Genomic DNA, 18,202 nt, shown 5'->3' with positions numbered 1-18,202 from the left:
CATTTTATTTCTACTGGGCTGCGTTCCAGATGGGAATACTCCATGTTTTACTCCACAGACAGTTTTAGCTACTAGTTACAGTCCAGGTGAGAGTTTCCCAGATAGACATATGATCATCTTCTATTAAGATATGGGGAATTACACATGAATGCACCCAAAGCATTACTAACGCAGACATGTATATTCTAACCCTCTGCAGGGTGCTGCTAGCATGTTTGTACTGATGAAGTATTACTAAGAGGGGAATCTAAATACTTCCTTCATCTCTTTTATGAGAGGGTTTATGGTTTATGACACATAGTTAAAGAAGGAGAAGTCCCTCTATAGGTGAACTGGTCCCATCAGACACACACAGCTGATGGTGACCAGAGCTACAATACAGATGTGTGCTTCTGTGCCGTCGTCTCTCTAAAGAGGCGTTAGGTCCGTCAGCTGCTGCTTCAGGAGTAAGACGTCCTTTTACAAGCCCAGGGGACTACAGGGAGCGAACACCGAGCCCTGGTGATGCTGCGTCTTTCAGAGCACACATTCCTTCCTCCTTACTTCACAGAGAAACTTTTTCTTCCACAGCTCTAATACTTTTCACCTCTACAGGAGAGGTTTTATATCTGTTTACCAAAAACTTCAGATGAGCTATAAAAATGGTCCAATGACGTCATCCGGTTTTACCACATCAGGACAGGAACCGCGGCTCCTCGTAATTCTCCCAGGAACATTCCCCACAGCTTGGCTCAGCATATCTCAAAATGTCTTTGTGAGTGAGACATGCACAGCCCCCCCCCACTGCACACGATTATCTGTGGGGTGTCAAATTAGGCCGCCAGGATCTTGGCTGGGGTGGGGGAACGTTTCACCGATCCTGGCATCCTCACCCTCGCTTCCTCTTGCTTTTAGAATCAATTTTATTGGTCAGTTTATTGGTGCTGAAAGCTCTCGCTCAGGTCACCTGTCTGATCTCTTATTGCCACATGAGGTGACGGAGGAGGTCAGGGCTGCACACACTGTCTCACCTTTGAGAAACACACTTTTTAACATGCTTTCTGGTGATTCCTTTAATATTTTATGACATTCCACTTTGTTTTACTCTCTTTGTGCCCAGAGTGTGCTTACTTCACGTCTGTTTTTATTGTTCAGCACTTTGTAGCCATGGTTTGAACGGTGCTGCATAACTACAGTTTACTATGCTGTGATTTCTGGCTGGAGGGGTCGGCGGGTGTCAGACGGAGGAAGTGGATTAAGATTCTCGTTATGTTTTTGTAATTCCTGCCGCTGGCTGCCGGAGGTTTCCTTCCCCCTTCAGCCTCACTGCTAGCCGCTCTCTGACCCTCTCTGCTCGGTACTCACCTTGCAGTCCTTCTGGTACTTGCTCCACACCTCTTTGCTGAGGCCCCCGGACGCCTCGCAGGGCCTGTCTGGAGGGACGATGTTGTGGTTGACCAGAGCCGACAGGTGAGTGCGCACAGTGGACAGGTGTCGACAGTAGGCCAGCCCTGATGGACAGATGAGACAAGGACTGACGCACACAGCTGAGACCAAGCATCAGGAACGTCACGTCAAATGACGGTTTCACCACATATTTGTCTCAGAAGCCTTTGAAATGTGCAGCAGACAGCAAACAACTGCCTGGATCCTTAGACCCTCAACGATCTGATAAGAGGACAATAAAGAACCTGGGCGGGGTGTGGGAGACCTGACTAGACGACAGACAGAGCATTCCTCTTCTATTGCACACAGACAGAAAGACACAATGTTAAGGTAGTAAAGTCCAAACACAATAAGGAAGCTTATATAATGTGAGCGCATGTTTAACCAGAGCTTGTACCATCTAATGAGGGCATAAATAATGAATGATAACTTTCCAAAAGTAAAAAATAAAGGTAAAGGTGGGTAAAAAATATTCACAAGGTTTCCCCTGTCACACAGTGTCAGTACGTCAGTACGTCAGTACGTCAGTACGTCAGTACGTCAGTACGTCCTCCAACCCTCTTTCTATAAGCATCTCTAAGTATCCTGGCCTGTAAACTTTACACATGAGCTGCATTGTTTTTTGATTATTAGATACATCTGTGTTCATTTATCAACTAAAGTTGTGCCTTTTATTGTTTGTATTGTTACACTGAGCTCAGTAAACTATTGGTGATACAACAAGCTCTTCAGAATAACATTCTAAATGCATTATGTTACCCAGCAACGTATGAGATGTTTCATTATAGCTTTATTGATTGAAAAGGAAACACAGAGTATTGACAGCGACATAGATGAATAACCTGTTTCTAGCATATTGTTGGGCTAACTGGCATCACATTATACTGTACATCAGATTAATGTCACAGGTTCTGTGAATAATATTCATGAAACAACTAAACTGAATGTATGGATGCCGTGCAGAGGTGACATGATGTACTCACATCCATAAAAGGCTCTGGAGACAATCTGCCTCTTCATGTTCTGACAGAGCATCTTCAGAGGAACGCTGGTGGAGACAAAGACATCAACCATCAGTGGCACCCTTTGGTTTGTAAAGGCTTCTTTTTTAACATCTGCTTCGAATGAAGAAACTACCAAAGCTCACAGCTGAAGCAGAAACTTCCCTGATGCATTTTTTCTCATGACAGATGGATTAGATGCTGCCTCCATGAACTCTCTGACTCCTTACAATTACATTTAAAAGTTCACACTCCACAAACAGACAGCTTCACTTCCTCTAATGAGTGTCTCGGTGGCCCCCTGTCCAGACTCAAGGTGATGTTTGGTGCCATAAATAAGTGATTGACAGGACAGTGGACTGTTAAACCTGAGGCTTAAATTACCCTCAGCACTGATTAACACCATCATTCATGTGATTCTTTCAGAGAAGATTCAGTACATCAGAAAATCCCAGTTTGGTCTAGAGCTGCTCTTTGTTGAAAGTCTTGAGATTTGTTATGAATTGGCACTAGATGAATATAAATTGATTGATTGATTGATTGATTGCTCTTAGGATCATTGATGACAGCTATTCTTGGGGCCCCTTTATTTCCCAAAAGGCGGCCTCCCCTAACGCTGAAGAGAACTGTAGCTCAAACATGACACCCTGCGGCACGTCTCCACAGCTGGAGGAAGGTTTCTGGACGTTAGAGAGGACGTACGTGTGGATGTCCGACGGCTCGTGCATGCAGGTGCAGCCCACCGGGTAGTCGAACGACACGTCGCCGGCGGCCGTGGAGCACGACAGGCACAGTGACTCATGAGTGGTTGCTTCAGCCTGTTGCCACGACGACGGGCTGCCTCCAAAACCCTCCATCATATCCCCGTGGTCTGAACCAGAGAGAACCAAAGTGAGAAGACAGAGAGAGGTCTCAAAGTGCTCTGAGACAAAATGGACACAGCTGTTCTACACATTATCAGTGCCTTTAAATCGGCTTCACACTGGCTGTGTTCTACGTCTTACATATTATGACATAGGTCCCTCAGCTCAACCATAAATACATCTTTCCCATGTATTCGTCTTTGTTATTCATGACATCAAGGGACGAGTGGATGGATGGAAGTTTTACACTCATGTTACATGTGAGAGCTGGAAAAACAAAGTGCAGAGAGGAAACCAAAAGTGGAGGAGGACGGTTCAGGAAGCAGGAACGGTGCTGTGGGAGAGACAGGCAGAGAGGATGCAGGGAGGCCATGCTGGTTCAGCTCATTCAGGGGGGGCGCAGAGGAGACAGCAGAGCTCAGGGACGCTCCGGACAAACAGAAGAGAGGAGGAAGTAGCAGAGGAAGAAGAGAGGAAGAGAAGGAGCTGATAGAAGAAGAGGAGGAGGAGGAGGAGGCAGGGACGAGGCTGACGCTCAGGCCATGCAGGATGCATAAAGCCAGAACAAGACAAGAGACACCGAAAGAAATCATCTCAGAAAGAACAAAAACAAATGGACACCAGTCAAAGGGCACACAAAGGGGAGGAGAAAATCATAAAAACTTCAACATTAAATAAATGCTCTTCACCTTAATTCTTCAGGTTGGAGCTGATGACCTGTCATAAATATGAAGCTGTGCTTTGGTTGTTCAATAACCCCAAAAAACAAATAATATTAAAAACAAAAAAGCGAACAGAAAAAATGCTGGAGCGAGACCCACATTTGGCCTCCCCCCTCTTTACTTTAGGACTAGACGTGATCGGTGTTTTTGGGATCAGTAATGCAACCCTGCTCACACAAGGACTCCACATCTCTACTACTGCGGAACCCCACAGGACCGTAATGAGAGGAGTGGAGGAGGGGCGAGGGGAGGGGGGAGGGGGTGGCGGGGTTAGTGAAGAATTACAGTGAACAGCATCGCAGCAAACGACTGCACAAACACAGGAGAAACAACTGAGGAAGTCAGAGAGGAGAGGAGAGGAGAGAGAGAGAGAGAGAGAGAGAGAAACCAAAAGCAACAGAGGAGGAGACTGTGAGAGAGGATTTCCCATCACAAATACGCAGAAACACACAGTCGTTCTTCAAAAAACAATGAAACGGGTGCATATTTCCCATGCAAAATCGTCAAGCATGTTGCAAGTGAGAAATGAAAGGACAAAAAGAAGGAAACAGAATTATGTCAAACTAAAAGAGTGCAAAAAAAAAACTAAGCAAACTGTCAAAGCGATTCTTGGCCACGACAGCGTGAACCCAACAGTGCTGAGGCATGCTTCAAGAGCTTTACCCTCTCATAACAGTAAGGCAGTCAGCACTGCAAGTCCCAGAATGCAAAGCGGCCAGATAGGCCTTGACCTAGACGAGGAGACCTGGGGAAGTTTGAACCTGTGTGACAGTGAAGAAACCAGTGACAGGCGTGTGCAGCCACTGGGCTCGGCTGGACTCTGTTCATTTGACAGCGAGTGTCTGCAGTGTTCACAGGCTTGTGTAAGGATCCCTGCCAAGAAAGTGGATTAAACTGTGTCTGAGCAGGGGGGGGGGGAGAGGAGAGGCAGAGAGAGAGAGCGAAATTAAGCAGGGAGGGCAAACGGGGAGTCTGTCAGCGGCTGCTGTGGCATTAACTGGATGTCTGACAATACCTGTGACAAAGACGCCACTGTGCCACATTACAGCATCCAGGAGCTCTTTACTTCCAGCTGTCATTTGTGTGGCAGCAAGGGGGGGGGGCATTGTTGACGAAATGCTATGGAATGATTTGGCTACCGATGGCTGAGACAGAGATACTCCTAAATTGAAAGGACTTAGACTTCCACTCTTTTTGGCCTCTTGGTTGATGGGAACTGACACAGAGCAACATTTGGTATCATGTTTCTGTCCAACGTTCGTTTCCCTTTACACTCTGCTTTGGTCTCCACCAGGCCCAGAGAAAAACATCTGGCTCTTTCACAGCTATGTGCTAAACTTTGACCAGGTAACGTACCGAGGGTTTAACTCATCAGCGTATGGTATCATTCATCAGCCCTCGGATCCATTAAATATTGATTAGTGGAGCAGTTATTAAGACCGTGACGGAGACGATAGATGTCATTTATCTCCCGCTGCTTCCTGTCCCTTACAATCACTTTGATTATGACGGAGGCCAAACAAACAGGAGGGGGCCATGTTGACTGTTGGACCTGCGGCAGTCTAACAGCTGCTTCATTGTTATAGTGACAATTTCTTGAATTTTAAATTTGGCTTTGTACTTTTGTGTTGTTCAGCCTGAACTTCCCCATGTCCGTGTTCTAACAGCCCCCCACCGGCCTACTCCACACTGTTGGGCTCGGCCTCAGGCAGCACACACGCAGGCAGACGAAGCTGGGGGGGGGTAGGTAGGGGTTGGGAGGGGGAGGAGGGCCTGAGGGGGCATGATGGGGGACGTCTGAAGCCGGGGTGAGGTCTCAGGAGTGGAGGGGAGTGGAGGGGGTTGGGTGGGTGTGTTAAGGTGATAAAAACCTTTCATGACATTAGGGTCTGTGAGGTTCCGCGAGCAGATCATTGAGATCATAGCATGGAGCCTATCTTCCTCTTCCTCGTCATCGTCCAGCGACGGAGCGCGGCTGCCCGTGGTGTGGTGGTAGTTTATAGTGACTGCTTGCACCAGTGGGACAACAGAGAACACAGTTAGAAGAGTGGCACCCCACAGACCTCGGGAAGTGGGAAAGACACCACACTGCGCCCGCACTTTGTAAACAGATACAGATATACAGCAGTTATCATTCAAAAGGCAAAAACAATCCACAGCAGGAAGATTATATTGTTGTCTCGAGCTGCCTGCAGCCCTGGAGATGCTGAGTACCCGTGTGCGTGACGGTGTCCAAGTGTCACTTACTGGCGTCGTAGCGGTATCCAGGGTAGACGATGCGAAACACGTAGTCAGCAGCTGTCTGCTCCTCACCGTTCCTGTCCTGGTCGATGAGCCTGGCAGCACTGCTCCTCTTCCTCAGCTTAGGGAACACTTTGCCCTGTGGAGCACACAAACACATGCATTAAAGTGTGCAAAGGGATTGTTGCACTGAGCCTCATGTTTATCAAAATGGAAACAGACACTTTTATGTGCTGTTTGGTAGCTGACTTGTTGTCACAGAGGGAAAAACCTTTGGTTTGATTTTCTTTCACATTTTCACAAAATGAGTTCACCAGATACACTTCTGGGAAGGTTTGTCATGTGTTGCTTTACGACTTGTTGTACAGCTCCCCTGCAGCACTGACACCGAACACAGAACCTCATGTACCTCATGCTAAGTTAAGTTCAGGAGTGAAGACGGCTCAAACAGGGTGACACACCTTTCCTTTCTGGGACCACAGGGGGGGCTCCAGCTGGCCCCGCGGTAAAAGACCTGTTTCCAGACAGGAGAGGAAGGCCAGGAGGTGACCACCGGGGGGGAAGTGGAGGGGCGGCCGCTGGATCCCATCCTGACTGACCAGAACCAGCGTGCCACCGCAATCAGCTGGAATACGGTGAAACAAACATACGACAACAGCTCATGAAACCCCGTCCCCTGGTGACTGACCCACTGTAAGGTGATCAGAGTGTGTGTGTGTGATCAGTGTGTGTGTGTGTGACCTGAGTGTGTGTGTGACTGAGTGAGGATGCATGGTGGGACAGCAGCAGTGTACTCACGGCGTTGGTGACAGTGGATACAGACTATCTGGCGCAGAGGGACGGTCAGTGCATAGTCCCAGTAGATGCTGACAGAGGGAAAAGTGTTTTGGATTAGTAAAGACAAGGTTTAAGGAGGAAGCTGCATTTCAAATCATCCCGAGGGGGAGTTAAATCATCTGTGTATTAACTATAGGTGTGCCAGGGGGGATTACCTCTTCTCCAGGTCACAGTCTCCCAGCGTGCCGTTGATGAGCTGGTTGGGGGTCCACTTGAGGGTGAGGTTGTCCCCGGCCTGGTGGAGGGACAAGTAGCCCCGCAACACCTCCATGTCCTTCTTCTGCCGTGGGAAAAGGAAGAGAAAGAGGAAGGGAAGGACATGATGTGAGACGGGAGGTTGCATCCTCGATTCAACCGTTTTCATCCAAACAGCTGCTGTGAGATTTTCACTCTAAATATATGAAACAGTTCAACATTTTGGGAACCAGGTGGGAGGATCGGCAGGAGGGCAGAGCTCCAGAGAGGTGACCCTGTGGAAACACCACCCGGCCCGTACGCTCAGTGAGCCGCATCAAACACACCCACTGATGCTGTGTGACCAACAGGTGCATGCTGGGTCTGACTAAGATGCTCATGTTGGATCCTCCAGGTGACTCAGCTTGGGACTTTTACCTTCAGTGAGGTGACTTCAGAGCGTCTCTCAGCTCCCACTGTGAGGCTGAGTGGAGCGGCTGCATTAAGTTTTAGGAACGAGGACTCAGAGAGTCGTCAGACGACAACAAACCTCTCTTTCTTTTGGCCATAGCAGTTGTTGGGTTCATACTGTCTGTCCACCTCTGTGTTGTCTGTCTCCCTGATGATTTATTCTGCTGTTGCTGTAAAGTAGCACTTTATTTCACTGCTGTAGTCTAATGATGCCGCGGCGCCGCCCATAGCTCTTTTTATTGTTGGCCATTTTTGTGTAATTCTAAGTTCTGTCTTCTTTTCTGGTTAATTCTAGTGTAGTGTGATGTGGTCCACACCTGAGCACGGTGTGACGCTGTTCCTCTAGTCTTTTATCTAAGTACATTTCTACATATGCACTTTCACTCGAGTAAACATTTTTGAAGAAACCGTATTTTAGGGAGAGCTACATGTGGTAATGAACTCTAATGATTTCAATAATGATTCTCATCTCAGCTGTTACCTTAACTATTGCTACACAAGGATTTCTCCTACACATTAGATATTCGTGGCTAAATAACATGTAACAGTATATATGATAGACACAGAACATTCAAAGTTTAAGTTGGAAATGTTTATCTACTTCACAACCAAAAGCTAATAACCTGATATCAGGTTTTAGAGAAGAGGCTTCAGGGCCTCTCAGCACAGTCTACTACCATCTGATGAAGGTTTCATGTTCAACGGAGTAAATCCCAAGATGCTGTTAAATACTGAGCATGGTACACTGTACATGTACAGAGGCCATGAGGCAGTGAGTTAAATCCTATCAGGACCATTTTGATCACGTGGTGTGCGGCGTGCACTCGGCCATGTGTGTGAGCACGGCTTTGTCAAACACTGAATGTTGTGGGAGGCAAGTATGTGCTCATTATACGTTCCCAGGGCCAAACATGCTGAGGCTACTTGGCAGTGCAGAGCACATCACAGGCAGGAGAAAGACAGCTTTCATTTCAAAGATCACACACACAAAATACTGTGTGTGTGTGTGTGGCACAATAAGAGATGGAAATAACCATCATTTGCAACGTATCTGTGCACCAGCTGAGTGGGTGCAGAGTGCTGTCTGTGTTCTGCATGTATGTAGGCTCCTCGGTTGGATTTCTGCCTTTATCCAAGAGCATCAGTAGCTTCAGGGCCTCCACAGCAGCACAGCGAGACCTGTCGCATCCGAATTAAGCTTCTATCAAAAATACAGTCAAGACGGAGAACAGAGAGCCAGAGGCACACAGTGTGGCTGTAACACTGACACGACGTCTCATTTGATCATAGAGTTCACCTCAGATGGACGCACAGATCAGTGTAACCTGAGCCACCGCTGCTGCTCCACATCCATGTTTCATATGATCATATGTTGGATCTCTCTGTAGAGAGAACTGGAGCATCAGTATCAGCTACATAAAGACACATCCTCTGTTTTATTTCAAAAAACCGACACTGATTCAGTATTAAAGACCTCCTCAGTACGATCACAGAGGATCCACTTTGAAGCCCAGTGTTTACAGAAACGGTGCAGGTCTGTAGACCCCATGTGAGAATGTGTGGTCGTACCGGTTGCACCAGGACGTTGTTTTTGCCGTAGAGAAGGTGTGTTCTGGAGTTCTGGTGAAGAGACTCCACATACTCCCTCGCTGATGCAGCAAACCTGTCCTCTGACATGCTGCCACTCGACTGCCTCTTGCGGATCTAGAAAAGAAAAGATGTTTAACTCCCATCCCACAGCGATTGCTCCTACCCACCACCGAAACACCCGCAATCTGATCCGAAACACACTCACCCCCAGAGCGGGCCGGCGGCCAGCCGAGGCATCTTGGCCCCGGTGGGCCCCGTGGATCCGGTGGCGCTGGACGAGCTCGTTGGCTGAGGGGTCTGTCCAGAAATGATCTGACGTCTTCAGCTTGGTGTACTCCAGAGCACAGGGCCCCACTGAGAGCACACACACACACACACACACACACACGCACGCACGCACGCACGCACGCACACACGCACACACACACACACACACACACACACACACACACACACACACACAGACACACAGGTCATCTCTCTTTACAAACAGCTCACTGATATATAGTTTATTAGTTTCTTTTTATTAAGACTCTGTAATTCCCCAGCACAGCTGTACAGTCTGCTGTAGTTTTTATCAAACATTAACCAAACAGGAGGAAACAGTGCTTTCAGCTGCAGATTAAAACTCATTTGATCCTCTGAAGTGAGTCAGAATAAACTGTGTGAGTTTAGAGGTATGGAGTTCTTCTGTCTGAGCAATAGCTCATGGTTCACATTGTGTGCTGGTGGTTCTGAACCGTGTGAAGTTTGACCACAGTAACGTGTGCTTCTGTCCCTCTCTGGTCCACCAGGTGTCCTCACTGGGTCGTGCTGCTCTGCACACGCTGCTGGTTCCCTCATCAGCCCTCATTAGCTGCTATCTGCCTCTTCTGCACCTCCTTACCAGTTGTCACAGTGTTCAGGTTGTCTCCTCTGCTTTAGGCTGCTAAGCGGTGTGTTTGGTGCTCCTGCCTGCCTGCCTGCCTCTGTGTTTCTGTTCTTCTGCTTATTAAACGTTGTGTCTGGCTCAGCCTGCTGCCTGCTGTCTGCCTTCAGCTCCTGCTGCCACACCGTCAGTGGAGACGGCTCTAGATTGTGTACACTTCCAAATAGTTCTGAGAGCAGCTGAATTTGTGGGCATTTTTATGATTGCAATTCCTGGAACGACTGCTGAGTTTTCATGCATGTAGGAGCACTCGTTCTGGATCCTGGGGTTTGGTACTTTTTGTGACTGTGCTCTGGTCATTTTGGAAGTTGTGACAGTTAAAGCATAGTGTGATATACTCACCCAGTAGGGCTGCCAAGATGGGCCCGAAGACTGAGTCATGCATCAGAGCCTCCCTCTCATAGTATTTACTGCACAGATAAACACACAGAAATAAAACGTCATCAAATGTCGTGTGTTTCTAATGAGAAGTGCTGGGGAGTCATGTCATCCACATACACTTCATTTCCCAGAAAGCCTTTCAACAGTCTCCAAAACCTGGTCGGATTCAGCTCTGGATGATTGATGTTCAGCATCTCACACTCAAAACTAGTGTTGCATCATGGGACCTGTGTCACACTGCGAGATTAGGACTCAGGACCTCTGCAAAACTGTTATCGGAGTAGATCACCATGGAAACCTGTGGCGCATGGCTGCACCCTGAGTTAAAAATGAGATTTCAAGCAAACAGCAGAGATGGTGTTTCACCACACTAGCAGGGTAAATGACGCCTCTTACAGCTGCACACGATGTGCTCACGCTCTGGTTCTACTGCCGCAGCTCTGGATGACGTCAGGCAACTCTGTGTTTGTTAAATCTCTTCAGACTGAATGAGATGATGATTGGAAATGAAAAGTAAACCGTTGCCTTTTGTTAAAATAACAGTTTAGACTGATTTTATTCATAATAGTTTCTTTATCGTGTGAGGTAAAGCATCAAAATATCACTATGGAGAATAAATAAACCCATTTACTTTCCCCAGTCAGTCCAGACGGATGAACACGCTGAAACATGCCTCTCCTCTCCATATTCTCGCCAGTACAACTTGTCTGATGTTTACATTTTCTTTCTTCCCTGGTTTGAAGCCCCGTCCTGACAGGAGTTGGATCAACCAATCAGCTTGCATGGCGCACAAATCTCCAGTGGCCCCGTAGTTACCCATAACACCTTTTGTCTGAGTAGGTTTGCAGAAGCAGATTTTCCAGACTTTACCTTCTATTTGGATATTATTCCTACTGTCACTGAGAATCATGTTGATGCTGATGTAGTAACGTTATCTGTCCGGGATCACTGGTGTCAGCCTCAGTGAAGCCAGACGTAGTCACACTTTGCTCTGTGTTCAGGCTGCAGGTCTGCTGAGACACTGTTTGTTGAGCAATGAGTATCTGAGACAGATGTCCTACTGTGTGACTGTTCAACACTTGCTCTTTATTTCTCAGGCTCTGATACAAAACTTGACATTTAACGTGGATGCTCAGATGATTAGATGAACAACACTGCGCCAGTTTTGAGGTGGATTTTTCTCTCCATTGAAACAGTGTGATTCATGTTGTCGTGTGTCTGTGAACCCCATCGGTGCTCTACACGTTTGAGGCTTTGATCAGTGAAGTGGGGGTGCATCATTTCACTTGCGTGGACAGCTTGTTGAGGCACACAGTGGTTGTTAGCCAGACAGAGTGCAGAACAAAGCAACCTGAGAGCGAACACAGAACTAGAATGGAACAAATAAATTGGTAATTCGAGGGACTGTTCATCATCATTCAGCCATAACAAAGCCCGGAGTGGAGGGACGTGAGTCACCGCTGTGCAGCACGGGGAGCGAAGACGCTAAACACATCACCTGGAGTTGTCCACGATGTACTGCACGATCTTGTCCAGGACTTTCTCAAAGAGGGCTGTTCGGACCCAGATGTGTTTGATGGCCTGGGCAGAGAGGGGCTGGGGGGGGCGGCTGGTGGTGGAGGAGCCCTGTCTCCTCAGAGGTTCATGGCTCACGCTCTGAGTTCTCCTGCAGGGCACAAGGCACAAACCTATGAAGCACCACTACTACGGAGAAGAATGAAGAGCAGGATGAGAGTACACGGCTACACACAGTAGCTGGAGTCTGTTTTCCCAAAGCATGCAACAACCTGGAGACGTATGTACAAACAAGTTATGCACAAGGAAGCAATGTGATGGTTAATAAACAGAAGCAGACAGTGTTTAACAATATAATGAGTTCTTCACACACGAACAGTCATTACAACTCATCATTGTTTCTACCAGCTGAGAGCTGGGTGTTCAGTCTCTACCGCATCAGACAAAAGGTGCCATTTCATGTTGGAAACAGGCTGGCTGAAGTAAGTCATGATCCAGAGGCAGGCGCACGATGTCAGGCTGAAGAGAGGAGCGCTTTCACCCCCGACCGAGTTTGATCTCCAGCACTTCTACAGAAATCAGACAAAACCACTCACACACACCCACTTCAACAGGCTGATGAGAGTGTGTTTGTGTGTCTGTGCTGAGGGGGTGAAGTGACGGGAAGGGGGGGGGCTCTGCTGCCACAGTCACGATGTTAGCAATCCTCCTGCGTGAAAGTGTGTGTGTGTGTGTGTGTGTGTGAGAGAGAGAAAGGGGTTTAAGCAAAGTCACGATTTTGCAGTCCCCTATCATGTGTGTGTGTGTGTGTGTGTGTGTGTGTGTGCGTGTGTGTGTGTGTGTGTGTGGTGACAGTACTGATGTCAGAGATAAACAGGGTCTTCCTCTCCTAAAGAAAAGCTGCAGCATGTTGTCGTGTTCTCCTCCTGGTTACTACATGTCTAACGTCATGTCTCACTGTGAGTAGCTCGTTGCTTTTGTTGCTGTTTGTTCTGTATTTCATTTCTTTTTCAACTCTACTGACCAAAGGATGATACGGTCAGTGTGTGTTCGTGTGTGTGTGTGTGTGTGTGTGTGTGTTGACCTCCTGACCTGAGCTGGTACACTTTCTTATGAGAATAAACTCGTCTGACTTTAATGACCCTGGGACTTAAGGAGTTCCTTAAAGTTAACTGAACAATCTGTAGTCCTTCTTTATCTTATTTGGTTATTTACTTCTTCTTTCTGTTCTGCAGCTATTAATGTGGAGCGTCAGTGGAGAACCGGCTCTGTTTGTGACAAAGATAATGTAAATGAGACAACGGGCCCGTTCTTCCACAGACTGTGCTGTAACTGCACAAAGACACTTTTCCCTTTCTGTGTGCTTCCTTTGTGGCTTGGTGTGACTGTACACGGGCAGAATGACCACTCCCTCTACTCTACCAGAAAGTAAGGACCCAAATGCACAAAATCGATCGACAGATAGTTCCTTTTTTATGACATTGATCCATGCTACACTCGCACCATACACTGCAGTATGTACTCAGTGTTTGTGCAGAGATCTTTGTGCAGGGCCTGGTCTGCACCGGAGCTCATTCTTCTGGGCGGTTAAAGGGTTTTGACCTCTAGTAGCTTTCTTAGTGGGTGTCACTGCATAAGCTACAGTACGCACCAGCAACAGGACACGGACAGAGACAAGAAAAGGTGAACTGCTGAGAAACGCTGGACGTAAACAGAATGTCGAGGTGGCAGAAGGATGTGAATGAAACGGTTTGAGAGAGAGGATTATTTACACAAAGCAGATGTCTGAGCTGAAGTACATTCTTTGACGATGTATTGCCTCCAAGTGTCTGTTCACATGTGTGTATAATCTCTTTTTAATTACAGAAGGTTTGATCAGATGTGTAAATGCCCTCTATGGAAACATCCCCTCCTACAGTGTGCTGCCTGTCTTCCTCACACTGCGCTCCGTCACTGCTCTTTACAATTCTTAAATGTCAACAAATGCCAAGATGGAGCTAACCGAATTGATTACAGTGATTACAACCAGACTGCATTTTGGGCTGACAAATGAATATGAATGTGAATATGACAGGGTGATTTACTATGACATGCTCTCATGGTTACTCCTGTTCATATGTGGCCACGTTTTCTGTGAGGAAGGTTTTTAACCGCTGTGGTGGAAGATGTACAGTTGGTTAAAGAAAAGGACATTTCCTCTGTGTTTGAGCTTTTCAAACTAAAATACTGGAGATATGAGAAGATGAGGAGACCTCGTTCATATAAAGTGCTGCCCAAACATGTCTGTGGGACATTCATTATTGGAGGTGCTGCATTAGCACTGACCTGCTGAGTGATGCGAAAAATACTGGTTTAGTGCAATTTTGATCTACTTGGTTTTAACCACCACTTCTCTCAGCCATGGAAACATTTTAGTCACTTAAGTAACGGCAGAGGTCTGGGAACACGAAGACAACGCTACAGAGAAGTGAACAGGGGCCAGACAGGCGATCAGAAAGGTTTATCTAGATCGTCTAACTCACTTTACTTGGAGGTCACATTGAGAGGAGGTTGTGTGTAAACTGGACCAGCGAGGCGTGGATCATGTGACCGATGTGGACGCTGAAGGTACGAGACACGACTGTGCTTGTAAAAGAGTAAAGAGTCCACAGCCAGGGGAAAACCACAACGAAGCTTGTTAATCCAGCTTCTACTTCTACTTATTATGTGAGAAACAAACCAGCCATCTCCCCACAAGATTTTACACCTCAGTGGTATTATCTTATTAATCAGATTTATTTTAAGTGTGTTTGAGAAAACCTTCATTATCAATTACTTTCCAGGTTCTGTATGACTCTTCTATCCTCCCTCAGTTCATTTAATGTGTGATTGTGTCGCTCCATCGCTGCTCAGGCTGGAGAAACATCAGATAATGAAGAAGCTAAAGCTTTATTTGAACCTTGAGATATTCAGTTTACTATCCTTTATCCCAGTGAAAAGCATCAAAGCCTCATATTTGAGAAGCTGTAACCAGCAACTGTGTGAAAAGTGATCAACACAGTTACAGACACATTTATAGTCAATCTACTGGTTGTTTTACCAACAACAAACATCAACTCCTACTGAAATGTGCCCACGCTGACATTTATTGAACACATAAACCTTCACACCCATGATAGTAGTCTGTAAAGTTCCTCACACCGTAGACATTAGTCAAACTGCAGCGCTGTGTTGGATGTTAACGACAGTTTGAGTGATCATTTTTCTGATCGCCTTCATTTTCTGGCAAACCATCGGGCCATCTGACCAGTCACATTTACTGCCCCATTACTTTAGTGGGGACAACGCTAGACCCCAGTAGTAATTAAGTGGGATCATCCTTTAATGTGTATGAGAGCTGTTGCCACAGCAGGTCTGCTGCTAGCACTGCAGGGAGGGAAATGAATGCAGATGATATGCTAGATTTGCTCTTTACTCTGTGTGTCAGGAGGAAAAGGAGAGGGATGAGAGGGCGGTGTGTTGGTAACTCATCACTGTGCTCACACACACACACACACACACACACACACACACACACACACACAGATCCAGACAATCCAGTCCTGCTCTGCTGTAATTACTATTCACTTCACTGCTGTAAGTCTTTATTCCTCTATCTGCTCGTCTTCTCTCTCTCTCTCTTTTCCTCTCTTGTTTCCCATCATGCTCTCTGGCTTTTTCACTGCCAGTGGTGCAAACCACGTTACCATGGCAACCCCGGTAAATGAGAGATGGAGACCTGAGGTGGGATGACAGGGAGGGGGTGGGGGGTCTGTGAACATGCCTGTGTGTGTGTGTGTGTGTGAGTGGAGTGAGTGTGTATGAATGCATGTATGCATTCTGGTGCAGGACCAGATCCATACACAATAATGGGCTTTAATGTTGTGTGCAGGCTGTCTGGGGAAATAAAGGCCAATGAGATGTGACAGATGAGCGGGAGAAGGCGGCTGATATGAAGACGGAGAGCTGAGCGCCCTGCGTACCCAAACACGGTTACCTCTGCTGATTTACATCACATTAGGCAGCCATGTTGCACTGACATCTCGCTACACATTCTGTCTGTGTTTTATTGTTTGTGCATCTTTTATGCAGACATGGAGGTGTGTGGTGTGTGTGTGTGTGTGTGCTTGTTGCTCAAAGCTTTCGTGCATCCATTTGGAAAGCGCTCTCTACAGCCCCCAGAGACATGTGGTAGCCATGTGGCTCAGGCTAATGGACAATTAATGGGCTTGCAAACAGCTCAGCTAGCACCTAAGTGCCTGCAGATAAAGCAGTTTATCATACTCTCTGTGTACACTCATACACGCAGAAATACATATGCAAACATGTACACGAGTACACACACACACCTAGACACACACCTAGACACAGGCCTGAGGCTTATCACTGTGTGTATACAGATTGCTCAGCTTTAGTAAACACTCAGCTGACCACAGATTGCGTCTGCTGCTGATGGAGTGCATCTGTGTTTTACGTGGAGATAATGACCTGGTCTACGAGGACTGACCGTGCGCTGACAATGCCTGAATAACGTATATAAATACTAACAGAGTAGCAGAGAATAGACGCGACTGAAAATGTTCTTATCTGTTCATACTAAAAAGCTTGTCTCAAGTTGAAATGCTGGAAGTCGAGGAGCAGTTTCAGACCAGGTGGCTGATGAGCATCTTGCTGGTGATGTGTGGAAGGTCCCATCTCTTTATATTTGCTCGCCACATGTAGGATGTGTGGTGTTCTCACAGGGCTCATTTTACATTTTACATTTGAACTTCCCTTTAAATGAAGACAAGATTAAACATTCAATGTGTAATGACCTGCCTGAATTCAAACTTGAGTGTTTTTATTATACACTCTGATCCACTCGGCTGATTAAAAAAATAAAGGTTGTTGCCACAAAATGGATAAAACCAGATTTTAGGACGTCGGATAATCGTGGCACTGAAGAACTGAACATTAGAAGTGTTTTTCACAGCAGACATGTTTAACTGGACATAACAGGAGAAGTCCAGGTGTAGCTTATAACACTAATAGTGGCGGCAGAACATTTAGTTTTACTACAGATGCAGCAGCCTAGAATCACCTGCTGGGTCATGACAGGGTCCAGGCAGATCTGATGCTGCGGACTTGGACCAAATTAAGTCCCCCTCAATGACGCAGTGAGCACGGTGCCCTAAGCAGCAGGGGGGTGGAGACCCCCAGGGGCTGGGAGTGACTGTGGCTCCTAAACCCCGGTTACACCTCTTACACCTGTTCTTTATCTGCTACAACATGTCAAATGTGAGCTGGGAAAAAAATCTATAACCTCTCACAAAAACAGGAAGTATTCCAGGGAGGTCCTGTTATCACGTCCTCCCCGCTCCACATAAAAACTGCCTCTGATGGTACTTTTTTCTTTTAAAATAATACATTTAAACTTCAGCTGATGCTAATTCGTTGATGTTTTGGTGTATAACTAAAGTTACACAAGCAGTACTGATTATTCTCAGTCACAAAGTGGACTACAACGGAGAAGTGTGTCCATCTATTGTGACTGTGATGCCAGCTATGGTCCCTCCCTGGTGGGAACTCTAAAGAAAACATGAAATCAAAACTCTTGGGCAGCATTTAGAAAGTTCTCTCTCCCTGTTCAGGCCCGTTTTGTATGAATTCAGTAAAAGTGAAAACAAAGAGTCCGGTGACCGACCTGGTGAGATCAGCCTGCTGCTGCAGCTGCTCTTGCACTTTGCGGCAAACCTCAGCAGCCGTGTCGTAGACTTTTCCCACTTTGGTGAAGAGAGCGGCGATCTTGTCGCTGCGGAGAAAACCAGCTGCCCGTCTCTTCAGCAGATGACCCAGGCAGGCCTCAATGGCAGCTGAGGGAGAGGAGGACAAGAGTTGGGAGCATTAATACTGACAAGGGAGGAGAGCTGCAGAGAGGAGTGGAGAAGAGGAAGAGAGATTATTAACAAAAAGAAAAGGTGGACGACAATAAAAAAAAAAACATTCACTGTTCTCATCAGCAAAGAAACGAGAAGGAGGCCATCTTTAATTTAGCAG

General features: G+C 46.8%; 1 protein-coding gene across 1 annotated transcript in view; it reads right to left on the bottom strand.

Annotated features, from left to right (window-relative positions):
- Positions 1-18,202, bottom strand: part of sgsm2 (small G protein signaling modulator 2) — a 69,245-nt gene that overhangs the window by 5,349 nt on the left and 45,694 nt on the right. Inside the window, exons 3-15 of the mRNA XM_070829103.1 lie at positions 17,850-18,018; positions 12,132-12,299; positions 10,595-10,662; positions 9,530-9,678; positions 9,304-9,438; positions 7,245-7,369; positions 7,051-7,118; positions 6,714-6,877; positions 6,259-6,391; positions 5,883-6,017; positions 3,129-3,297; positions 2,409-2,473; positions 1,345-1,490 (exon numbers count right to left, since the gene is read on the bottom strand). Coding sequence (XP_070685204.1) covers positions 1,345-1,490; positions 2,409-2,473; positions 3,129-3,297; positions 5,883-6,017; positions 6,259-6,391; positions 6,714-6,877; positions 7,051-7,118; positions 7,245-7,369; positions 9,304-9,438; positions 9,530-9,678; positions 10,595-10,662; positions 12,132-12,299; positions 17,850-18,018 — 1,694 coding nt within the window. The remainder of the gene's footprint in view (positions 1-1,344; positions 1,491-2,408; positions 2,474-3,128; positions 3,298-5,882; positions 6,018-6,258; positions 6,392-6,713; positions 6,878-7,050; positions 7,119-7,244; positions 7,370-9,303; positions 9,439-9,529; positions 9,679-10,594; positions 10,663-12,131; positions 12,300-17,849; positions 18,019-18,202) is intronic.

Source organism: Pempheris klunzingeri, chromosome 4 (assembly GCF_042242105.1).
Source record: "Pempheris klunzingeri isolate RE-2024b chromosome 4, fPemKlu1.hap1, whole genome shotgun sequence".
Classification (NCBI taxonomy): Eukaryota; Metazoa; Chordata; class Actinopteri; order Acropomatiformes; family Pempheridae; genus Pempheris; species Pempheris klunzingeri.
Note: the sequence above shows the minus strand (reverse complement) of the source record. Positions and strands in the feature narration are given on the sequence as shown.